Source organism: Felis catus, chromosome C1, assembly GCF_018350175.1.
Source record: "Felis catus isolate Fca126 chromosome C1, F.catus_Fca126_mat1.0, whole genome shotgun sequence".
In the NCBI taxonomy this organism is placed as follows: Eukaryota; Metazoa; Chordata; class Mammalia; order Carnivora; family Felidae; genus Felis; species Felis catus.
This window is the reverse complement of record NC_058375.1, coordinates 211850165-211874981: the sequence shown is the minus strand read 5'-3', so window position 1 is coordinate 211874981 and position 24817 is coordinate 211850165. Positions and strand designations below refer to the sequence as shown.

Below are 24817 nucleotides of genomic sequence, written 5' to 3'. Positions count from 1 at the left end.
AGTGGCAAATTCTTAAAGGTTAATTGAATGCAGGAATCCGAAGTCACATCAATGAACTCTTGTGCTGTTAGACATCCACTGATACATCCTATGTTTTGGATCTTCTACCCATGAATGGTTTTTAGAACTTCACCCATTGGTTACTTGGAAAATACGGAAGTCCTACAGTTTCCAAATGTTGACACATTTCATTCTACCACAGCACAAAAAAACACATCGGTGATTAATTTCAACTCCAGTCTCATCAGGGAAGGCTTGAAGTATTGGAAATTGATCAAGCTCATAATGGAGGATAAAAATTTTCCAAAATTCTAATTTTTCCTTAGAAGTTTGAACTTTATCCCTGATAGCAAAAACTATTGGTTGTTTTACTTGACAGGCTCATTTTATTCGAGAGAAAATATCTGCTGAGTGGCCAAGTTTGAATAGTTATAGTTCATCAGTCATTCTTTCGAGGAAAAAAGGTGTCCCATGGAAAGTGGGCTAGTTCACGACTCAAACTACTGCACAGGGAGTGTGTTTTCTTGAGGCAACCCCTGGCCTTGGGGGCCCCAGTGCAGCCAGAGGGCCTTATGCACACCTCCCATTTACCATTTTGTTACAGAGACCATCAAAAGGACATGCAGTCAAGGGTTGCGAGCTGATGACATTTTAACTTTTTACTTCTTCGTCAGGGACATTCTGAGTGCAACTGGCAGTTTTCCCCCTGCAAATGCTTGATGGCGGTGAAGAGGCATTGACTGCTGCCACAGAGTGTCTGCTTTGATTTGTGTGAAGGCATCAACTTCTCTTCTCACTTTTGTTTTGCACCTTTAGTACCAATTTCAACAGAGTGAAAAAGACACACGTTTTAATTCTATCATAAGATAGTGTTGGCCTCATGGAACCTCTCCCCAGAGGTCGGGGGAGTCCTGCCCTGGTCCAGGCCTTGCCTCTGACGTCTCTACTTTCTGCACATTTAACCTATTTTTCTGCACACCTCCAGACTAGCTTTGAACAGTCAGCTGTTTCTGTCTTTGACCTTGAAAACCACTTTGCAACTTTTGTCTTTCCTCTGAGATGACTCTCTGAATGGCTTCTTTGTAAACAGCTCTGGGTCACTTTGCTGAAGGCCAGTTTGACAAGTCCTCATTTTTTGTGTGCCCCTTGACCTTCACCCTCAGGGTCTCAGACCGTTCCCACCCATACCTACGCCCACCTTGAGACCAGCAGCACCCCCCCCCCCTCCTGCTGGGGTCCCCAAGGCAGAGCCTTGTCCTTGACTTTTTGTCCATTGTTCCATCCTTGCCAGCCTCTGGCAAAGAGCCAAATCAAAAACAGAGCGTTTCTTGAAATCCTGCTTAAAAGATAAAATAAAAGCGGGCCATTTACAATTACAGAAACCTAAACTGGTTAAAACCAACCTTTCTTGTTACAAGCTCTTTAGGTAGTGAACAATGATGAGGAAATGGAACAGATTGCTTTTCAGAAAATCAGCCTATTTCATTGGGAGAAGAGCCAGGAATTTGCTCCTGGATCTTGCCGTGAGGAGGGCAAGGACAGCGCTGGCGTGGAGAGGAAGCCGGATTATAGGGAGCACGGAAGAGCTTGGGTAAGCAGTGTGCCTTGCCTTTTTGCTGAAGCTTGGCACTGACCAGAGGGACAGAGCGTGATGGTACTCCAAGCGGGAAACTGAGTCAAAAGGAGGATTTTTGCTTCTAGACCTGTGGACGCATCGCGTTGATGTAGGCCAGAGCAAGAGACTGGCTGATGAGGCAGTGTGGTTGGTGGGGTATAATTAATGGATGAAGTTCCTGGAGGGGCTAGTATCAGGAGAGGTGCAGGAGGGCTTTAGACAAGGGGAGGAAAGCTCCCGTCTCCCAGGCAAGTGATGTCAGGCACAAGCAGTGAGAGAACTCTTAAAGTCATGTTTTTATTGAGGCGAAATTCTTCTAGTAGAGAATTAACCATTGGAAGGTGAACAGTTCAGTGGCATTTCGTACATGCGCAGTGATGTGCAACCAGCATTTGTGAAAGCTGAAAGGGGTTTTAAAATGGAGTCAGGAGGCCCTGAAGGAGGTGGGCCTCGTGCACGTCCTCACCGGTGGAACCGGGAGCTTTTGAGCTGGGCCAAACTGCCAATGTCCCACGGACTCGACCTGAACACCTGAAGCCTACTGCAGGAGAAGATTTCACTTAGCGATGGCCTTAGTAACCACTTACATTCAGTTAAGATTCGTTTTCTGCCAACATCCATCAACGTTCTTTGTAAACAACATGTACAGGCTTTCCCTTTTGTCTTTAATGTTTGTTTATTTTTGAGACAGAGAGAGACAGAGCATGAATGGGGGAGGGTCAGAGAGAGAGGGAGACACAGAATCTGAAACCGGCTCCAGGCTCTGAGCTGTCAGCACAGAGCCCGACGCGGGGCTCGAACTCACGGACCGCGAGATCACGACCTGAGCCGAAGTCGGACGCTTAACCGACCGAGCCACCCAGGCGTCCCCCCTTTTCTCTTTAAAAACCCTTGACTTTTGTTCCCTTAGTGGCGGGTGCAGTTTGGATTGCTGCCGGAATCTGGGCTCCCCGAACTGCAATTCTGAGGCCCCGAAGAAAAGTTTTTGTTTTATTTTAGCTCTGCCTCTTTTCTCGGTTGACACACCCTTATCTAGTTTCAGGGCATTTTCATCACCCCAAAAGGAAACGCTGTACCCATTAGGCAGTCACTCCCCATTCGTTCCCCCTGCCCTTGCTGACAACCAACGTGGATTCTCTCTCTGTGGGTTTACCTGTTCTTGAGATTTCATAGAAGTGGAATCATACAGTATGACCTTTTAGGATGGCCTTCTTGCTCTGGGTGTGTTTTCCAGGTCATCCATGCCATAGCCCACGAGTTCTTCCTTTACACTGTTGAATAATATTCCATTGTATGGCCATGCCACGAGTTGTTTACCCATTTACCATCGATGGAAATTTGGATTGTTTTTCAGTGTGGGGCTATTGTGATAGTGCGGCTATGAACATGGGTGCCCAAGTATTGTGTTTGAGTCCCTGTTTTCAGTTCTTTTGAGTATATAGCTAAGGAGTAGAATCGCTGGGTTGTATGGTAATTCTGGTCAAGGCAGGGTTGGGCCCAGGATATCTGCTCAATCCCAGGTTATCCTTTGCCACCTTGGTTTATTTCTAGGGAATATATGGTAGAGAGGTTTAGAGCAGATGGTACCCTGATACTGCCTTGACTGGAAGCTGGCCAGGAACCTCTCATCTCTGTGACAAAGGGGCAAGACAGGCATCACCCCCCAGCTGTCACACTGTCATGAGCCATCCTATGGGTTTCTTCCTGCAGACTGTCTTTTCCTTGTCCTCCAAGAATAACCCCCAAGAAACTTGGCCCAAACCTGAATGTCTGTTACTCATCAGCAGCAGTGAACTCATCCCGTACTCAACTTCCTTTCACGTAATGGGCATTGGAAGCTAAGGTCAGCATTTAATTGAGCCATAAGCATTGTTCTTCCCCAAGTTCACACTGGAGGAGAATTTCCAGTTTAATAATTCTGCAGTTACAAAGGATACTTCCAAGTCAATAAGGGGCAGAGGCGCTGGCTTCAGAGGGAATGAGAAAGCTCTCCCTGGAACCCAGCAGGTGCTCAGTGATGGATACACAGAGGGAGGCTACCGCAGGCCCCCAGGGGCTATTGCTGTGAAGGCAAGGACCCTCCTCTATATGACTTTAGGTGGTTTCCACACGATTCTAGCCTGAAAATTCAAGCCGTGTCTTAACCTTAGACAGAGCTGACTATGTGATATGTGCACAGGGATCTCATTTAGGGCTTGAGGGTGGAGGGAAGGGCGCAGAGAGTGCTGGTGTGACAGTCTTCCAGGAGTCCGCAGAGGTCATAACAAATGTGGAATGTTCCAGCATTTTCCAGAATATAAAGGTCATTAATTATGTAAGGACATCAGAACCGTCGTTTATACATCTCGTTTTTGCAGTCCGCAACATTCTGGCAGGAAAGGGCAGGAAGAGGAAGCACATGAAGACAGAAAATACTGGTGGCAGCTTACACAGTGCCATTTATACATTCCATAAATAATTATGCGTGTGTGTCTAGATGTGTATCTATGGAAAAACTTAAAAAGTTTCGCTTTTTCTCTCTTTATTTTATCTCTACATTGTAGTTTAATAGCTGCTCTCCTCCTAACTTTACTAAGATGATTTTGGTCTTTCTTTCCTGCTTGCTTTTTTCATTTCTTCACATGCTCTCTTCATCACATTTTATTTACCTGTATCCATTTTCTTTAAAACTACCTGGTCTCGATTTAATTTGGTATATACTGAAGAGCTGGTGAGCAAAGTACAAAAGGTAATCACCACCCAATAGTGCCAGTAACAAAGAGTCAAACAGAGCCATTACAAATCAAGCAAATTAACACAAGGGACATTAAAGGTCAGTGGAGACTGAAATATAACAGCAGTTGAAGTGGGGAGGAAGCCACCTGCTGAGGAAGTTTTGTAAGGGTCTGGAATGGAAAGAGAGCCTACAACAAGATGAGTGGCAAATGCCACGGTTGGTTTGAACTTGGATTCGGTGAAGGGCAAGGCTGCCCCACAGGCCAAGGTCACAGACTGTGGGAACTCACAGTGTAATGTGATCACTTTTCTTCAAGTTGGAATTATCTTCATTGATGTTTCAACCAAAGCTTGCTGCTCTATTTTGGGAGTTTCTTTACACATGGAAGATTTGGGGGATTACAAAAAAACGGTACCATGTTGTGATAGGTAACATCGGAAGCAGCTGCCAAATGTGACTTTTGCCCGCAGGGCTTTTTCAGGTTGCTAAACTAAGTACAAATGTTAAGTATGAGCTTCCATATTTAGATTAGTACAATATTATATGTTCCATTTTCTACTGAAAGAACAATTCATTTTGCAATTAATCAGATAGACTCCATTAAATTCAGCTTGGTTGAAATTCACAGGATGGAGACGTGAGTTGCATTGCTGTGTCCTGATAGAAAAGATCTTCCGCTCACCACAGCCCTGTGATGTGGACATTTTCTTCACCCAGATTATTGGATGTGGATATAGAGACTCTCGGGAATTAACTTACATGATTTCAGGAAAAGCTGAAATTTAGGAATTTTATAGTACTTCCAAAGGCACTAACATTTAGCTTTGTTTAGAACGGTAAGGAGCATATGAAGGCATTATTTTTGTCATCTAGCTGGAGAGAGGATTCAAGGCTACAGCAAATACCCATGTGTTTAAAGAGAGCGGTTCCTGTATTGGGTCCAGACGATGTCAGTGTGGACTTGCACGCTTGTACAGACCATTCTGATGACGTATGAGGCTTGGTGGCTCTGTGGCAGCCAGTACACATGGAGGCAGATAGGGGGGTCAAGGTCCTACCCTGCTGCTCACTGATATTGAGTCACTTAATCCCCTCAGAGCCTTCTAGTCACAATGATGTGCAACTAGCACCTGTGAAGCACCTGTGAAGCTGAAATTAAATGGTCACTTGTGTCCAGGGGTTTTCAGATGGAGCCGGGAGGCCATTAAGGAGATGGGCCTTATCCCAATGATGGGGATGATGACAAGGCCCATGTCACAGGGCTGAGACATGAACAAGACCTGGCATTAGCACACATCCATATAGGAGCTGGAAGATGTCCTAATGGAAGGTGAAATGAGATCTTTTATGTGGAAGCATTTTGTAAAGTTCTTTACAAATAAAAGGTGGCACATGTGCTATGCAAACCAATGAAAATGCCCTTCGTTGTCTCCCATCGGCAGCCATTTTCCTGTGGCCCTTGCTGCCCTTGGCGCTCCAACCCTATTATCCTTGGAAGTTTCTGCTTCCACTCAGCCTGTTTTGAACTACCCAGGAACACTTCTGGCCTGCGCAACGGGTTTTAATTCACTTTAGTGGAAGTCCTTTGGGGCTAGGCTCATGTTTAATTTCCTTCTCAGAGATCCAATTTTAAAGGATAATTGTTGGGACAAAGTTGATGCTAGAATTTCTGAATCCAAAGTCCCTAGCATATGCTTTATACATTATCGTTTTTGTTTTGTTTTGAAAACCGGTGCTATGAACAAATAAATGTTGGTGCAGTTGGCCACAGAAATGGGCAATTGGCAGTTTGTCTGTTACTTTTTTCCCATTGTTTTGAAGTGCTGCTTATTACTTAAATTTTTTCTTCAAATTTGTATTTAAATTCTAGCTAGGTAACATATAGTGTAACATTGGTTTCAGGGGTAGAATTTAGTGACTCTTCACTGTAGCTAACTGTATTTTTAATTTTGCAGTTAAAAACTAAAGCTGTTGACAAATACCAATTTTCGCCAGAAATGCTCATGAATATGTAATTGCTCCCCAAGGAGAACCTTGCCAAAAGGGTCTTCTAAAAAATAAGCAAAACCATGGTTATCAGCCAGCAGTAGTCGGAAGAAATAGATTTATTTTTAATTTTTTCTTTTGGAGGTCTTTACTTTTGAGCTGAAGGTTCTTTATTTTTTAAAAAATGTTTTTAAAAAATAAAAGTAACTTGACACTGGTTTCATCTCATTGCCCATGCTGTTGGACAGAAGGCCGTGGTCTGGGGGTGCTGCGCTGGTGTAAGATCCAAGGATATCTAGGGAGGTCTTTTCCTCTCCAATTCCCTTCACACACCATTCTGGAGGGATGCCTGGAATCCTGTTATTTGAGCTTGATTCCTGTGTAATAAAGGCATGATTTCCTATTTAAATGCAAATGTGCCTAAAATCGTATCAAGCTAAGGTTTTATCTGTCATTAAAACTGAGTAACTTAGTTTAGTAAGGGGTTGGTTTTAGTAGGTGTGAGAATAGTGGATAATTCTAGGTGTTGGATATGAGAACAGGGAGCTAGGTTTGGGGAGGTGAGATTTGTCAGCAAATCTGAGCCCTGTGTTTGATTTTCATTTCTCCCCAGCTCTTAGACACAGGGGAAGGCTGGTGGTATCTGAGCCAGTCATCTGAGACAGATGTTATGTTAAATAAACTGATCCGATGTCATAAATGACTTGGAGCCTTATTCCATAGCAAAAGCTCATTTATGCATCCCTCAGAGAAGACAGGAATTTGGGCCAGCTGATAGGACTTTTTTTTTCTTTCCAACATGAGCATCTAAAAATTATAATTAGAAAACATTAGTTGAGATTGATTCCCATACTGAGGACTGTCCTCTGTGGTAGCCAGAGGACAAGGTGTATCGGCCTGTGTCAGACCCCTATTCACATGAAAGAGGAAATGAACTTAATGTTTTTGTTTTTTTTTTCCAGCACTTACATGGATCTATGTTTAGCCCAGGGACTTCCACCTCTACATCCCTGTGATATGACATTTCATCATCCCCATTGATAATGGGGGGATGGAGGCTTTGGGGAATTAACTGTGCATTTTCTTTTTCTCTGAAGAAAGAACCTCAAACCAATATCCTGTTCTAAGAATCCTACATGAATCATGCCAGCATCAAAATGGTTAAAATATGATACATTAACCAAGTAAGTTTGAAAGGAAGATATGAGCAGTGTTAATGTTCCTATACTCAAAATTTGTATGCAGACTTTTCTTTCTTACTCAGAATTGGAGGATTAAATTATTACATGGAAGAGATCATTTCATGTTAATATTACAGATTAATAAAAATAATTTGAAAGCAAGCAAGATTCATCCTGCTTGTGAACTTAACTAATTCTTTTGCCACCCTGAGTTAGATATTTTGATGAGTTTCTTCTGGAAATTATTAGAATGATTCTTTTCTAATTATCTTGGAGAAACACATTTATTAGATATAACCTGCCTTTTTTTCTCAGTATTAAAATGATGAAAGCAACAAATGTTTAATGAGATAAGATTTAATTAAAATGAATGATAGGACCTTCCCATCTTTGCTGGTTTCACTTCAATTTGTGTGCCTTTAAATTCAATAAAGTGAGAAATGCATTTGTTAAATCAGGGACTCTACGTAAAATCTTTCACAATAAAATGAAAAGATAGTTGTCGGGTTTTTTTTTTTTTTCTTTCCGAATACTGAGGAAATGTTTTTAAAAAATGGAAAAAATTCCATGGTATCGGGGACAGAACTTTTGGAATTTAGGGTATGATACTTAATATTCAAGATTTACATGTTGTTTCCTTCCTTTCTTCCTTTCTTCCTTTCTTCCTCCCTCCCTCCCTCCTTTTCTTTCTTTCCCTTTCTTTCTTTCTTTCTTTCTTTCTTTCTTTCTTTCTTTCTTTCTTTCTTATGAAATTTGTTGTCAAATTGGTTTTCATACAACACCCAGTGCTCATCCCAACAGGTGCCCTCCTCAAGCCCATCACCCACTTTCCCCTCCCTCCCACCCCCATCAACCCTCAGTTTATTCTCAGTTTTTAAGAGTCTCTTATGGTTTGCCCCCCTCCCTCTCTAACATTTTTTTCCCTTCCCCTCCCCCATGGTCTTCTGTTAAGTTTCTCAGGATCCGCATAAGGGTGAAAACATATGGTATCTGTCTTTCTCTGTATGACTTATTTCACTTAGCATAACACTCTCCAATTCCATTCACGTTCCTGCAAAAGGCCATATTTCATTCTTTCTCAGTGCCACAACTTCTTTATTCATTCATTGTGTATATAAACCACAACTTCTTTATTCATTCATCAGTTGACACTTAGGCTCTTTCCATAATTTGGCTATTGTTGAAAGTGCTGCTTATAAACATTGGGGTACAAGTGCTCCTATACATCAGCACTCCTGTATCCCTTGGGTAAATTCCTAGCAGTGCTATTGCTGGGTCATAGAGTAGATCTATTTTTAATTTTTTGAGGAACCTCCACACTGTTTTCCAGAGCGGCTGCATCAGTTTGCATTCCCACCAACAGTGCAAGAGGGTTCCCATTTCTCCACATCCTCTCCAGCATCTATAGTCTCCTGATTTGTTCATTTTAACCACTCTTACTACATGTACATTCTTATTTCAATAGGAGAGAAGGGGCTGAACAATCGCCTTCACCTTGCACAAGGAAGGCTGAACTGATGCTTTATATCAGCTCTGCTGTGTTTTGCTTATTTGTTCAACATCTCTCTTGGATTGGGTTTGAGCCTATCCACAAGAATACATAAACTACTAAACAACCTTGTAGAGGAGGAACACAGATGTGAGGATGGAGGCAAAGAAGAATTACAGGTCCCCTAAGAAAATAAAGCTAGGCTAGTGGTCCATGTACAGGGGAAGACCCGTGTACTGCTAAAGATTAGAACTGGGGCACACACGTATTTGTTAGCCATGGCCCATGAATGTAATCCACCACATATGTGAAGGGCCCAACAGGAAGGAAGAGAAACAGGGAAACAGAAGGATAAAGAGAGAAGAAAGAAGGTTGAGAACCACACATCAGAGAGTATCCGACAGGAGCCCTGTCATTAAGGTGAATGTCACACAGGTGGACTATCTCCCCATCTCTGGACTTTGAGTGTCAGATGGTGACAAGGGTCTTGAGCCCTCCATGGCTCATCCCCAAAAGGACAAAAGCTGCCACTCAGGACCGACCTAAGGATAGACCCAGAGCAGTTGGAGTGTTTGAAACAGTCAGGACAGGGAACCTAGGTTTTCTCTGTACGGGAGCAGGTGTTGCGCCTTTTACCTGGGCCAGATACAGGCAGCCCCTGTGTGGTCACCACATCCATTTGAGCACTTGACCTTCCCAAGACTTGTGAATGGTCAGTGTGATCTTAATGGGAAAAAAGAGACTGGGTGTTTTGATGATCTTACTGAAGCCTGATTTCTTCCTCCCTCTCTCCCTTTGAACATCTTGTAGTTTCTGCTTTGAGTAATTTTTATTTTTGAAAACGTTTTTTTTTTCTTTCTGAAATTAAAAAAAAAATTACATCCAGGTTAGTTACCATATAGAGCAATAATGATTTCAGGAGTAGACTCCAGTGATTTGTTCCCTACATATAACACCCTGTGCTCATCCCAGCAAGTGTCCTCCTTAATTAATGTCCCTTGCCCATTTAGCCCATCCTCCACCCAGAACCCCTCCATCAACCTTCAGTTCTCTGTATTTAAGAATCTCTTATAGTTTGTCCCCCTCCCTGTTTTTATATTATTTTTGGTTTCCTTCCCTTATGTTCATCTGTTTTGTATTTTAAATTCCACATATGGGTGAAGCCATATGACATTTGTCTTTCTCTGACTAATTTTGCTTAGCATAATACACTCTAGTTCCATCCACATTGTTGCAAATGGCAAGATTTCATTCCACATACATCTTCTTTATCCATTCATCAATCGGTGGACATTTGGGTTCTTTCCATCCTTTGGCTATTGTTGATAGTGCTGCTATAAACATGGGGGTGCATGTGTCCCTTCGAAACAGCACACCTGTATCCTTTGGATAAATACCTAGTATTGCAATTGCCAGGTCGTAGGTTAGTTCTATTTTTAGTTTCTTGAGGAACTTTCATTCTGTTTTCTAGAATGGCCGCACCAGTTTGTATTCCCACCAGCAGTACAAAAGAGATCCTCTTTCTCCGCATCCTCACCAACATCTGTTGTTGCCTGAGTTGTTAATTTTAGCCATTCTGGCAGGTGTGAGATGGTACCTCATTGTGGTTTTGATTTGTATTTTCCTGATGAGGAGTGATGTTGAGCATCTTTTCATGTGTCTATTGACCATCCGGATGTCTTCTTTGGAAAAGTGTCTATTCATGTCTTTTGCCCATTTCCTCAATGGATTATTTGTTTTTGAGTGTTGAGTTTGATAAGCTCTTTATAGATTTTGGATACTAACCCTTTATCTGATACGTCATTCGCAAATATCTTCTCCCATTCCATTGGTTGCCTTTTAGTTTTGCTGATTATTTCCTTTGCCGTGCAGAAGCTTTTTATCTTGATGAGGTCCCAGTAGTTCACTTTTGCTTTTCTTTCCCTTGCCTCTGGTGACATGTTGAGTAAGAAGTTGCTGTGGCTGAGGTCAAAGAGGTTTTGCCTGCCTAAGCCTGATTTCTAATCTCTGCTTATATCAAATCTCACTTGTGATTTTATTTGATTTTCATTACCTCAGACAGGAACAGGGAAGAGGGACAAGTCAACTACTTACTCATCCTGTTTTACTGATACAGTTATTTTATTTCCAAGTCTTAGACTTCTCAGTTTTTAGAACTGGGAGATCATAGATTTCTGTTGTCTATGCCACCCAGTCTGTGGCCCTTTGTTATGGCAGCCTTGGCACATTCATGCCATGAGAGTAGGAAAGAAACCCATGAGGTGGTTGTCAGCACCCCAGGGTGGCATGAAATCACCTGCAGGAAGATAGTGGCAGTGAGGATTTGTGGCCTCATGGGACTGCAACCGAGGTGCATCAGATCTAAGATTTCAAGAGGCCTTGGAGGTCGTCCCCTTCAAATTCCCACCTGGTGCATAGATGCTTCTGTCATCCCCCTTTTCAGAATGGTGTTTGATCCTCACCCCTCATTCTTTGTAACTTGATTCCTTGCATTTATGACTATCTTAAATTGTAAGAATGTCTTTGCAGTGAGACTGAATCTGCCTCCTGTGGCCTCTGAGGGGCTGTGTGACCTTGAGCAAACTACTTACAGTTTCTGAACTGTTTCTTATTGGTGAAATAGAAAAATTATTCTGATCTTACAAGACTGTTGGGAGGATTAAGTGGCTCTTCAGCATATGGTTCTTGGCGTATAGTGGGGTCTTTTTTTCAGTAGATGCTTGTTGGGTACCCTGCCCTGTCTCCGTCGGCTTCCTATCCGCAGAAGTTACCACTGGTTGAACATCTTTGCTTTACATTTAAAAATGTGACTCAAAGTGGGCTTTCCATCTGAGGTAGCTTGAGGAAGATGTTACAGGATTGGTCTTTATTTTTCAATGAGTCCTTCTCATCAATAATTTATACCTCAAAATGTCCTTTTTATTAAAGCTTTATTTTTTTAATTTTTTTTAACGTTTATTTATTTTTGAGACAGAGAGAGACAGAGCATGAACGGGGGAGGGGCAGAGAGAGAGGGAGACAGAATCGGAAGCAGGCTCCAGGCTCCGAGCCATCAGCCCAGAGCCCGACGCGGGGCTCGAACTCACAGACCGCGAGATTGTGACCTGAGCCGAAGTCGGAGGCTTAACCAACTGAGCCACCCAGGCGCCCCAATTAAAGCTTTTTCTTTACCATTTTCTTTTCATGTAACAAAAGAAATAACTAGAAGACTAGATGAAATTTTAAGATAAGAAAATTAGAATGGTATCTCATCTACTTGTGGGATCAGCCTGTTACCCCTCCCCCCCCCCAGGGAAATTCAATACAAGATGAATTTTCAGTGACTTTTTTTTAAAGTCAAACTTTACATTTGCTAATGGATTATAACTTTTCATCAAATAAATGCACAGATACTGATGAGCTGAAGATCCAGGCTGATTCCATTGAAATCACAGCCATGCTCAAAGTGCTGAGAACACAGAAGTTGCCAGGATATGGTTAGAAACTGCTTTTGAATGTCTCCATTCTGTCAATCCATATATCCACTTTTAGAGAGAAAGCCTTTTACAAAATTTCCTGAAAGACATTTACTTTCTTCTCCCTTGAGTAATAAAGTAAACTTCAGTGTCCTTTGGAAGGAAAGAGCAGGGCTCTCATTTATTATTGTTCCTATTTTTCAGAATTTAACATTTAAGCCAAAGAGATGAATTCTAGGAATTCATGAATGTCAAGTTTTGAATTTAATATTTATATGATCTTCATATTTTCTTCCTTCCTTCCTTCCTTCCTTCCTTCCTTCCTTCCTTCCTTCCTCCCTCCCTCCCTCCCTCCCTCCCTCCCTCCCTCCTTCCTTCCTTCCTTCCTTCCTTCCTTCCTTCCTTCCTTCCTTCCTTCCCATTCTTCCTCCCTCCCTCCCTCCCTCCCATCTTCCTTCCTTCCTTCCTTCCTTCCTTCCTTCCTTCCTTCCTTCCTTCCCATTCTTCCTCCCTCCCTCCCTCCTTCCTTCCTTCCTTCCTTCCTTCCTTCCTTCCTTCCTTCCTTCCTTCCTTCCTTCCTTCCCATTCTTCCTCCCTCCCTCCCTCCCTCCCATCTTCCTTCCTTCCTTCCTTCCTTCCTTCCTTCCTTCCTTCCTTCCTTCCTTCTTACCTTCCTGAGAGAGAGAGAGAGAGAGAGAGAGAGAGAGCAGGGGAGGGGCAGAGAGAGGATCCCAAGCAGGCTTCATGCCCAGTGCAGGGCCCAACTTGGGGCTCCATCTCATGACTGTGAGATCATGACCAGAGCCTGAACTGAGTCGGACGCTTAACTAGCTGAGCCACACAGGTGCCCTGATCTGCATGTTTTCCAAGCTTACTTTTTGTATTTAAATAAGCTGCTGTGTTTGAGATGAATGAACCCAAACAGAAGAGCAATAGTATGTCTGAGGCTAATGACAAATAAGATTGTGAGCCATAAGCAAACTCAAGCATATTGTTTAAATTATATGTGTAATGAATGAGCAGTAAGACCCAGCCAATAGACAAAAACTTTAAAAATGTAATTCATAGTGAGTTTCCCTTTGAGATAGCTTACTGTGTTCCCAGCAGGAGGCAACACTTTGTCTCTATGGCTGGGCTCCAGGGGTCTGTGTGTGGCCTGGGCTCAAAAAAAGGCATGCGTAGGGATTTTTATATCATAATAAGCATTCTCAGGTAGTCTCTTAAATTTTACATCCAGATAATCATTTCTGCCTCTTGAAATACCAAATCTGGGTTTAGTAAAAGGCTAATTCTACTTGTCTAAAAGAGCATGCTAGACTAGTGTTCTGAGCCTTCAGTTATAGCTCACCTATGCTTAACCAAACAAAAATGTGTGCTATGGTTAATCCTTTTTTTTTTTTTTTTTTAATATTTTTGGGACAGAGAGAGACAGAGTATGAACAGGGGAGGGGCAGAGAGAGAGGAAGACACAGAATCCCAAGCAGGCTCTAGGCTCTGAGCTGTCAGCATAGAGCCCGACACGGGGCTCGAACTCACAGACTGTGAGATCATGACCTGAGCCGAAGTCGGACGCTTAACCGACTGAGCCACCCAGGCGCCCCCCAACAAAATTTCTTACTGTGGAGATTTTTGAACATTTATAAAAGTGAGAGTAATTTGGCAAACCACCATGTCTGTGTCTCCTTTTTCCAACAACTAGCGGTTCATTAGCTAGAGTTTTGACCTTGCAGATGTTCATACATTTCACTGCGAATAGCCCAGATGTTGTTTGCAACCAGACTGGTCCCTGATGGAAGTGGAAATTAGTCCAGGGAGTCTTTGGCCAGGAGTGGCTCAAATAATCTCCTTTCCATTTTCAGGGGTTTAGGGGCCCATTAGTCACCTTTTGGCTTGGGACTTATCCCCCAACTTCTGTCCCAGTATCCCCTGGAGTAAGAATGTGTGGATTATGGCTGTGATGCCATCTTAGCAGAACGCAAGACCCTCAGAGATAGACAAGGAAGTAGAAGACCCCTTACTTGCACAGAAATGTCCTTCAAGGCTACCCTCAAACAGCCTGTTAGGAAGTCAGCTCAATTCAGTGAACACTCAGGCATCTATTATGTATGAGTAACTAAAGTTCTAGATGTCAAGGACCTCCAATTCTGGTGAAGAATTTTCTAATCAAAGTTTTCAAGTGTGTCCATGAGTGATGAGGCACTTTATGTACAAGAGATACTTTCAGCCCTCAGGATGGATATTTTTACTCTATTTTGAAACCTCATTTGAATAAATTTGACATTATTCTTAAGACTAAAAGAAATTAGAATCAGCGAATCAAAAGGACAATCATGCTGATAAGGAAGGCAGCCAGACGGCAAGAGAGGAGGTAGACAAACCAGACAATCTGGAGCAAGAACCAAAATACCACAGTTGTTGGGGTTATTTTTAGAGTCAGGGTGAAGGGCGCCCCACATGCACTTGGGATACACAGACCATCATGGTGATGATAGGACAATATCCAGCTATGAGTGGAAAAGGTTTGGAATCGATGATGCAGGTTTAAGCCTTGACCTTATACTTGCTGGCTGGGACACCTTCCAGAATGTATCTGTCCTCTCTGTTGAGTCTGTTAAGTTCCTAAAATAGGTTTGATAATAGCCACCTGACAGATGTGGTGAAGATTAATGAGGAAATTCAACGTAAGCAAGCTCTATAAACAATGAGATTCACTGCCTAGTCAGCTGGGACTTTTATGTTCATGCTGATATCACTGGGGCACCAAAAAGAGATAAGTGTGTTTTCTGTGTACTTTGTTTAAGGGAGGGTAAAGTAGAACGATGAATTCCGATTCCTGACAGAGAGAGAGAAAGCTCTTCGGAAAACGTGTCTCTGTGGGATTATTTGTTCATGACAATTAGGCTTTACTGAGAAGTGAAAATTGCAGAGAATGAGACAGAAAAAGTAGGTGGGGCTAGATTGCCAAGGGCGTTCTGTGCCTTGCTGGGGAATATGGGCTTATCAGACATTTGACTCCATATTTCATAAAGTTAGAATATTAAAAAATACAAAAAAAATAAGTCAGAGTCAGTGAAGATCTAAGTTAGAATGCAATATCCAAGTCAGGAAGAGGAAGTAGCCATATAGGTCACAGAACCCTAGGTGGGTGTTCAAGGTGAACTTGCCGTAGACAGAGCATACTACAGCCAAATCAAAAAGGAGGAAACCTGGGCAGTCACATGGTCCGTGTTGTTCACGAGGACAAAATATCAACTCTCACCACTAGCATAACTTTTACTGGCACTTAAATGAGCGAATTTTCCTGGGCAGGACTTTATAAAGGAGGCACCAAGTGATGTATGGCACAAAATGTTCTCACCAGAGTCCTTTCGGAAAATACAATAATAGGAGGTTTAAGAGGGATGTTTCTTATAGGGACCTTCTCTTCCCCTTCCCTACTTTATTTTTCCCCGTGGCATTTATCACCTCATTCACTACATTGTTTACCTGTTTGTTTTATTTATTGTCAGCCACAGTACACTAGATGATAATTTCTAAGAGATAGTCCTCTGCATGTTTATGCTTCCAGGACCAAGGACAGTGCCCGTGTGGATGAATAGATGAATGCAGGTGTGACAGAAGCTTTTTAAACCTGGACCTTTTCAAAGTGAGCTTCCTCCCACTTAGAAAGTTTCATTAATGCACAAATGGAATATTTGACTTCAAACTGTTGAGGAAAATTGAGACTCTGCACAGGGCTTTGAAATTAATCTCTTTTCATTTTACTTGAAAAGTCCTTTTACGTAGAACTACACAATAACTTTGCAAGGAAATATCTTTCTGTAATTTTGCTAACCGACTAGTTTTAAGTAACTCCGTTTTGTCTTTTGTGCTGGTTAAGTGAATTGGACCTCATTAGTGATATTATAGTGGGTGAAACTTCTCAAGGTTGGTGTAACAGTTTACAGCTTTCACTGATCACTGGTTTCCACAGCAAATATGCCAACAACGTAGTTTCCTAATACACATTCATGCTTCTTACAAATCAAGTCTTGCGAGTAGTAAAACAGACCTCTCGATATAGGAAAGCTGGTTGTTCTTAGAAGATAGACTTGGGAAGAAATCTAATGTTATGGACGTATGATACAGAATACATAAAAACCTCACTAACATCTTGTGGTCAGGGGTATGTAAACATTTCTTAATCTTCTTCCTGATCCATCAGCCAAAGTTTAAGAATCAATTCTGTGGTTTTTCTTGGTCAAAAACCATTGTTTCAACAGTTTCTTGAAGTTTCTTTCCAGCTTTCTGCTGAAAACAAAGGAAAACAAAATGTGCGGCTTCTGTTTTAGCTTCAGAATCAATCAAAGATAACTTGAAGATATTTGATTTGGGGCTTTTAATAGTTTATTTCCACCAGCAACATACTCTCCGTGGGACACAACAGAAGAATTATATGCAAACTACATCCCCCAAATAGCCAAGGAAATTGATCTGTAACGTGGAACTTCTGGATACAAACCAAGTAAATTTTAGAAGACAGCTGCCAGAAATAATGACACATAATAATTTATTATGATGCTGAGACCCTTTTCGGAATTGTATGAGCTGGACACGCACAGTGTTTACATTTCAAAGGCAGTCGTAAATCCACAGATGCACAAAGGGCTCGAGACACATCTCTGAAGATATCCAAGGTGCGTTGTGTTGCACATTTGGACAAGGACAAGATTTTCCTTAGCAGATAGTTCTAGAAAAAGAGTTTCCTATTTACAAGACTGCCTTTCTAACAGTCCTTGATGCAACTTCTCCCAGCTTCCAACTATAGAGTCTGTGCAAACACACACAAAGGGAAGAAAACTCACAGTACCATGAGAAACCAGACAAGAAGTCAACTGTTGCTAGCAGGCAGAGGGAATTTTCCATTTGCCCCAAAGAGGTGTGAGAGAGAATGGAAACAGAAGGCAGAAAATTTAACTCTAACTTAAGAAGAAAAGCCATTGCTTTTATTCTACTTGTTCTGGTTTCTAACATGTAATTGAAGAATGCATTCTGAAACTTAAAAAGAGTTGATTATGCAGATTACAAGGATTTCTCATATCCCCTTAACGAAAATGCATTCAATTAACAAAAGAAACACACCTACATAAAACCTGGCAGTTTGGTCCAGCTAAATGTCATGTTTGACCGTCTGGCCTCTTGCTTGGTTGCTGAGGTCAGGGGTCCATCCACTCCTGGTTTGGTCACTTTTGGTGAGGAGCGTCCTGTTATGGTATAAACTATGATCTCACTGTGCACAGGACAGCCTTTCTTAGAAAAAGAGTCTGTTGGGATGGGGCAGGTTAAATGGAAAGCGCTCAAAGTATAGCTCCAAATAGAATGCATCCATAACACAAGTTTGCATAATGCGTCTGGGGTGTTCCTTCTAGGAATGCAAGGTGGGGTGAGGAGTAGGGCATTTGAACATTCACAGATTGCTAGGTCAAGGACCGAAAGAAAGAGATTATTGTTTTTTAAGAAGCTAAAATGGCATTTGATACAATTCAGTCATTGTTCCAGTTTTCTACTTAGTGGTAAATTCTGCAGACCTCCCTTCGAAATCAAGCTTATTCTAGAAGAGCCACCAATGCAACCGTGAGGACTGGAGAAGGGAAGGGGGCATTATCATTATTTGCAACTGATATGCACTTTGGGGCAGGGTTATTTTATCTAAAAAAAACCCAAGAGGATCAAGTAAAAGCTCTGATCTGTAGTGAGAGCTCAGCATGATGGCCAGTAATATAACTCTAGCATTTTATATGTCAGTAAAAACCGCTAAGAAGTATGATGGGTATTATCAGAAAAGGATGAGGAGAATGTTTTGTAGCTCATTAACGGTAGCTACAAAGAAATCTAAATATGCAGTAGTACATGTATCAAGAAATGGGCAAGAACTATTAAACTAGATTGAGAGGCAAATGTATACATATATATTAAAGAGAGGAATGGAGACGTTTCCTCCTTCAGGAGGAAGGAAGGCACCGTGGTGTGCTTGGGGGTCAGGGACCCGGGTGGGGATTCTGAGTCAATAACACCTGGAGAAGAGGGAAGAGTCTCTCTGAGATTGAAGGCAGAGGGCTGGGACTGGGGAGGAGGAGGTGAGAAGAAGGGTGGGCTTGGGAGAGTGTGGGTGGGGCTTTGGATGGGTAGAGATTTGAATGCCTGCCTCACGTAGGGGCTTGGGGAATGCTGGGAAGGTGCTTTTTTCTGTTTTGTTTTGAGTTTTTGTAAGTAGTAAGCTTTGCTCATACATTGTTCCTTTGTTTCCTCCATTCCCCTCTTCATGAAGATCTGCAGTAACAACATACGTTGCTTCACATGGGACTTGGGGCCAGATTAGTGTTTCTTTTAGATGGTTGCCACCTTCAGGCACTAAGGCCTTAAGAAGAGAGCAGGAGGGCTCGGTTTTACTTGGATTTTACAGCTCTCTCAGAAATGAAGCTCCCCACCAAATGTAGTGCTCTGAGTCAATGGTCTTGTTACCAAGATAGCAGTGATATAAACCAGACAAAAAGTTTGCTTGGATTATACTCCTTTTCTTTTCCCTTGTGCTCAGATCATCTGCATAGCTGTACGTTGAGGCTAATTTACAGGGTGATTCAGTAAATTCTTTCAGTGCTCTGGAAGGTGGTCAGAGTAGGACATTTGATGATGTTTTTGTTTTTGTTTTTGTTTTGTTGCAAGTGCTGACTGTGCTGAAGGATTTTAGCTGGTTGGCATGACATCTAATTTAATGGCTATAGCACAATGTATCTGCTCTAGCAAAACTGTCATTTCCATGTCAGGTCAGCAAAACTTCATTTTTGCTTAAAATACAGTTATCTTTTCCACTTCTATTTTTAGTGAGATTGAAAATGGTTGGGATAAATATCAATAAAAAAGAATGAGAAAAGTAAATGTTTGAAATTAAAATGTAAGGACATACATACAGTATCTCTCAAAGCTATGATTGTAATCAGATCGAAATATAAGTGATGTGATGAAAACATTCAGTATTGGTGTAATTATAAAAAGAAGCCGTGCCTTTGAACTTCGAGTTCCATTTTAGAGCCAAAGCATACATTTTAGAGGACTCAGGTAACATACACGATATGTTTGTGTTTCAGGCAACTTTTTCCTGTCGCTGTGATGATCAGTATGTGGGCACTTTCTGTGAAGAATTTGATGCTTGCCAGAGGGAGCCTTGCCAGAACAACGCCAGCTGCATAGATGCAAATGAAAAACAAGACGGGAGCAATTTCACCTGCGTCTGCCTTGCTGGTATGATTTCCATAGATAATGGTTACTACCTATCTCTCCGTAGAATATACACATTAAGGACGCGTAAGCAACGCATTGTCCAGCTGTTAGACAAGGCAACTTGAAGATCTCACTTGATGCTATCGATGTGTGCTGCATTTGAAGAAGGATGGAAGAAGGAAATCCACATGGGGATAGACATTATTGTTCCTTGGCTCGCTTTCTGACATTAGGATGCTTCTGTCTTAGCGGTCCTCCATTTTTGTTCTGGGATAATGATATGCTTGGTCAAAGAGAGGTCTGGACATTTCAGAAACAATCCTGCAAATACGCACTGACTGTAGACTGGGACTGTGCTGGGTGATTATGCTTAGTAACAAGAAAAATCTGGAATAAACTGTGCAGGGTGCTAAGTAAAGCCACCTCATCCTCCCGTTTTTGTTAATTTCCTTTTGTTCATGTGTGTTCCTTGAGCCGAGTTCTTGGTACACTGTTCTCCACAGTGGGGAAGGTCTTCAACGTTCTTTGATCAGTGTGAGGGATTCGTGGGTTTTACATGAGACTTTCGAATCCTTGGAGCACAATGGGTGACCAGTAGGAGAACACAGAAGCCAGTATGCCCACAGACTTCCGTGTTCCACAGTCATCTCAATTGACTTAACTGCTCAGCCAATTCAGTTATTAGCCCTCAAGGAGCAGGAATGGCATTACCAGTGAACATTCTGATACGCTCTTTCGATACAGCTTAAAAGCAAACCCCAAATTTCTCCTTTTTCACTATAAGATAATGTGCAAAACTGGCATCACCTTTCCTTTTCCATCTCGTCCTGTTGCCAACATTGGCCCCTGGGTGGGGATTCAGGAAGAGGTGGGAGTTGGGGAAGGCCAGAGGGATAGAGAGAAGGGGCAGTTGGAGTGATGGAAGTGCTCACTGTCAGAAATGGGACCGAACGATGCTAAAGTTTATATGAATACATGAAAGTTCCTCACTCATCTCTTCCAACCGAAAGATCGATCACAGGGATAGGTAAATAACCTGATAAATTATTTCCAGACCCAGTGTGTGTGTGTGTGTGTGTGTGTGTGTGTGTGCACGCGCGCGCGCGCGCACGTGCACACGCATCTACATGTGAGCGTGTATATTTCTCTTGGACATCAGATGGTTATTTTTCTATACGCTTTTTTAAAAAAAGTGATTATAGTATGTGTATATTTGCCAGTACATCATAGACAACCTTTCACGTCACTACATGTGGATTTGCCTCATTCATTTTAACAGTCACACAGCGTGTCTCCTAAATTTGTATCTCCAGGTCAGACTCCCTCCAGACCCCCTTATCTACTGCTTACTTGACATCCCCCTTGAGATGTCCCGGGCCACCTTAAGCTCAGCCATTGCACAGTTGAGCTCATCATGCCCCAGCCCCACTCTGCTCAGCTTCCAGTGTCCCATCTGTTTCCATCAGCTGTACATGTATCTGCAAGTCGTCCTGGGTGCCTCCCTCTCCCTCACTGTCCACACCCCTTCTACCTCCAAGTGGTCTCCATTTTTACTGCCTAGAGACCTCTCAAGTCTACCACCCTCTCCGCAGCCCCACTAACGCTACCCCTAAGCTAGCTGCCTCTGCCCCTTGTCTGTGCTACTGGGGTACCTCCCACCGCTTCTCCATGTTCTCCTGACCATGCGGTACACCGAACCAGAGTGATCCTGTTAAAGTGAGCACCGGCTTTTGTCCCCATACCTTCCGTTCTCCTCATGGTGGCAGGTGATCATTTTCCAGTGCCGATCTGATGTAGTTGCCTTCCTACTTAAACCCCTTCTTCCCATTGCTCTTTGGAAATAGACCGATATCCTCAGCCTCATCCTCCTCTGTGACCTGTTGCTCACCCGCCTTTCCAGCCCCATCTCACCGCACTGCCCACCGTGCTCTGGGTCTGGCCACCTCGGCCTTTCATCTCCCTGACGGCCTGAGCTCCCTTCTGCTGCAGGCCTGTCTCCCTTCTTTGTTCCTACACAGCCCCTCTTCTGCCTTCCTTTCGCCTCGATGAATACCACCAAGTTTCTGTTTCAGATCTCTCTTAAATGCCCCCTGTCCCCGGGGAAGTGTCACTAAATGGTTTAAGCTAGTCTCCCTCCCTCTTTCCCTTCCATAACCCCAGGCTCCTTTCTTTGACAGCCCTCATCTGTTTTCAGGGCACATTTACACGTGTGATCTTTTGATTATAGCCTGTCTTCCCCACCAGAGTTAACCCCATGGGAGTGGGGCCCCAGTCGGTCTAGCTCATCACTGTGTCCCACAGTGTCTGACAAATTGTGGGCACTCTGTCAATGTGCTGATGAGGTGAATCAATGAAAGCATATGAACATGGCCTCATGTTTTAATCCATCTAGTGATGGATCTTTAAGATGGTTTCAATTTCCGCTTTGTAAGTCATGTTAGAACAAATAACGGACCTTCTATAAATAGTCCCAGTCAGGGTTGGTGGGTGGAGCTGGTCACTGTCTGGACTGGAATGATTTCAGTTTGATATTTTACCTAAGTCTGTTCTCAAAGGGCATTTGTCCCTTTTATTAAAGGAGCTCATGTGCACAGAATTGGAATGGTCATAATGCTTGGCTGGTGACACTCTCTCATTTTGTCTGCAACCTGCTTTTGTATATTTTCTTAGCTATTTTAATAATGTAATAATCCCTGGTGAAACCCACATCAAAACCAGAAGTTCAACCCCATAACTAGTCAAATAGTTTCCTCATTAGCCCACTCCTTGACTTCCCCTTCCCATCTACAGGGAATGATCACTCTGAATCTTGAGTTGATCTGTCCTTGGTTTTCCTTTTTGTAAAGTTAGACTATTTACGTGTTTTCATAGAAGAATTTAGTTTCACTTTAATTGTTTTCATGTTTATAAAAACCGTGCCATGCATGAGTCATGTTATGGTATCATGCATGTAATTCTCTGGTGCTTTCTTTTTTCATGAGATGTGTCCATATTGTTTGAGCTCGTTCTTTTGGACTGCTGTATCAAATTCCATTCTCCTATTCCCCTGTGGACCGGGACTGACAGGCACATTTGGGTATGTATCTTTGGTCGTCTGTGTGCTGGAGATTGTTTTAGGTATATACCTAGGACTGCAGTTGTTGGAATATAGGCTACGTAATTGATCGCTTTGGGGGGGTGTCATGTCAGAGGGTTTCCCAAAGTGGTCACGCTCTTATATACTCCCACGTGTGATGCATAATTGGTCTTGTGAATTCACACCCTCTTCAATGTTTTGTAGTATCAGAAGTTTTCATTTTTGCTGACTAAATGGGTGCGAAAAGGTGTCTCATTGTGGTTTCTGTATTTTGTGGCTCACTAGTGACCCCGAGCTCCTCTTCATGTTTATTAGCCACGTGTGTGTCTTTTCTATGAAATACTGTTTTCCTATCTCTTGCTCGTGTGTGTGTGTGTGTGTGTGTGTGTGTTCTTCTTGTTGGTTGGTAAGTGTCCTTTGTTTCTTTTTGATCCTAACCATTTGTCAGCTGTATGAACTGCAAGTATTTTCTCCTTCGTAAGCTGTCTTTTCACTTTGAGGGGTCTTTTGATGAATGGACATTTTTATTGTATTCTGCACACTTCTCTAGTTACTACATTTTATGTACTATTTAAGAAAGTATTTCTTTACCTGGAGAACTAAAAGATATTAACCTATATTTTCCAGTAAGCATTTAAAAATTCAATTTTGCCAGCCTTTATTTAGTATGAATTTTATTTTTGTATATGTTTGTTGAGATAGGGAGCTAATTTCATCTTTTACTATAATTTTATTTTTCTTCTTCTTTGAAAATACTCCATTTGTGTAAATATGAAATATTTGAAACTTTATATTGTGTCCAAACTGCTACAAAGCTACTGACAGAGTTAAGAATGACTGGATGCCTAATACATTTTTAATTGTGCTTACTCTCAGGCGTTTCTGCACTGTGATGATTTACCCATTGATTTGAAATTTTTCAGAAGCATATCTAATTATTTTTACTTATTAGTGGGGAAAAGGATTTCACCTTTATCTAAGATGACTTAACATCTTCCATGTTAATAGCACATCCTGGCTATGAGGCACATACAGATATACAGGATTCTCCTTGGGACTTCGAATAACAGTAATAGCAATAACAATAAAAAATACTTTGACTCTCAATTGACATAGGGCTAGGGAGTTGCATTTTAAGAATATGAATTTTAATAATTCTACTTAGATAGACTCAGGGAGTTTGGTGATTGCCAGTAAGTTCATCAGGAACCCAAGAGATGGCAGGCAAATTGATCTTGATTTATAAACTGATCATCTTTTTTTTCTTCCATTAAAACAACAAAACTATCTTATAACACCACATTGTAAATTTGTCTGTCTTTCTGTCTTTCTTTCTTTCTTTCTTTCTTTCTTTCTTTCTTTCTTTCTTTCTTTCTTCTCTTTCTCTTTCTCTTTCTCTTTCTCTTTCTCTTTCTCTTTCTCTTTCTCTTTCTCTTTCTCCCTCCCTCCCTTCCCCTTCCTTTCTAGAGAGCATAAGTGAGGGAGGGGCAGAGGGAGAGGGAGAGTTGTAAGCAGGCTCCAACCCCAGTGCAGAGCCTGATGCAGAGCTCGATCTCAGACCTGAGCCGAAATCAAGAGTCGGATGCTTAACTGACTGAGCTACCAAGGTGACCCTCTAATAAGCTATTTCTAACAGTTGTCCTGTTTCCTGAATATCACAGATTGAGGACTTCTCAATTTTCATGAAATAATACACATTTTTATTAAGGATATAGATGCCTTTGTGCATTGGTCACAGTTTAAACAACTTTATAAAATAGTGCAAATAATCTCCCCTGCATTTGGAATGTGTTGTTCTCTGAGCTTCTTCCTGAAAGGCGTGTGGTTTGCTTAGGGTTCTCCACTTGTGAGGAAATCCCTCCACATATGAGGAGCCCTTTCTTGTTTTGTACAAGTTTAAGGCAGTTGTAGAACCCCAGCAGCTATTTCTGTCTTCCCTGCTGGCCTTGAATCTATAGCGTATCTTTCACGTAAGATGGCCTCGCACAGGCTGGGGTCTCTCAGTCACGCTGCCTCTGTCAGGGTCTCCCCGACTCCCCAAA

The 24817-nt window shown here is 42.2% G+C and overlaps 1 protein-coding gene across 2 annotated transcripts in view; it reads left to right on the top strand.

The window, feature by feature from the left end:
* DNER (delta/notch like EGF repeat containing) overlaps window positions 1–24817 on the top strand; it is a 320460-nt gene that overhangs the window by 181706 nt on the left and 113937 nt on the right. For both annotated transcript variants that reach the window (XM_045034583.1, XM_023259772.2), the window contains exon 6: window positions 19567–19720. In XM_045034583.1, the coding sequence (XP_044890518.1) occupies window positions 19567–19720 (154 nt within the window). The remainder of the gene's footprint in view (window positions 1–19566; window positions 19721–24817) is intronic.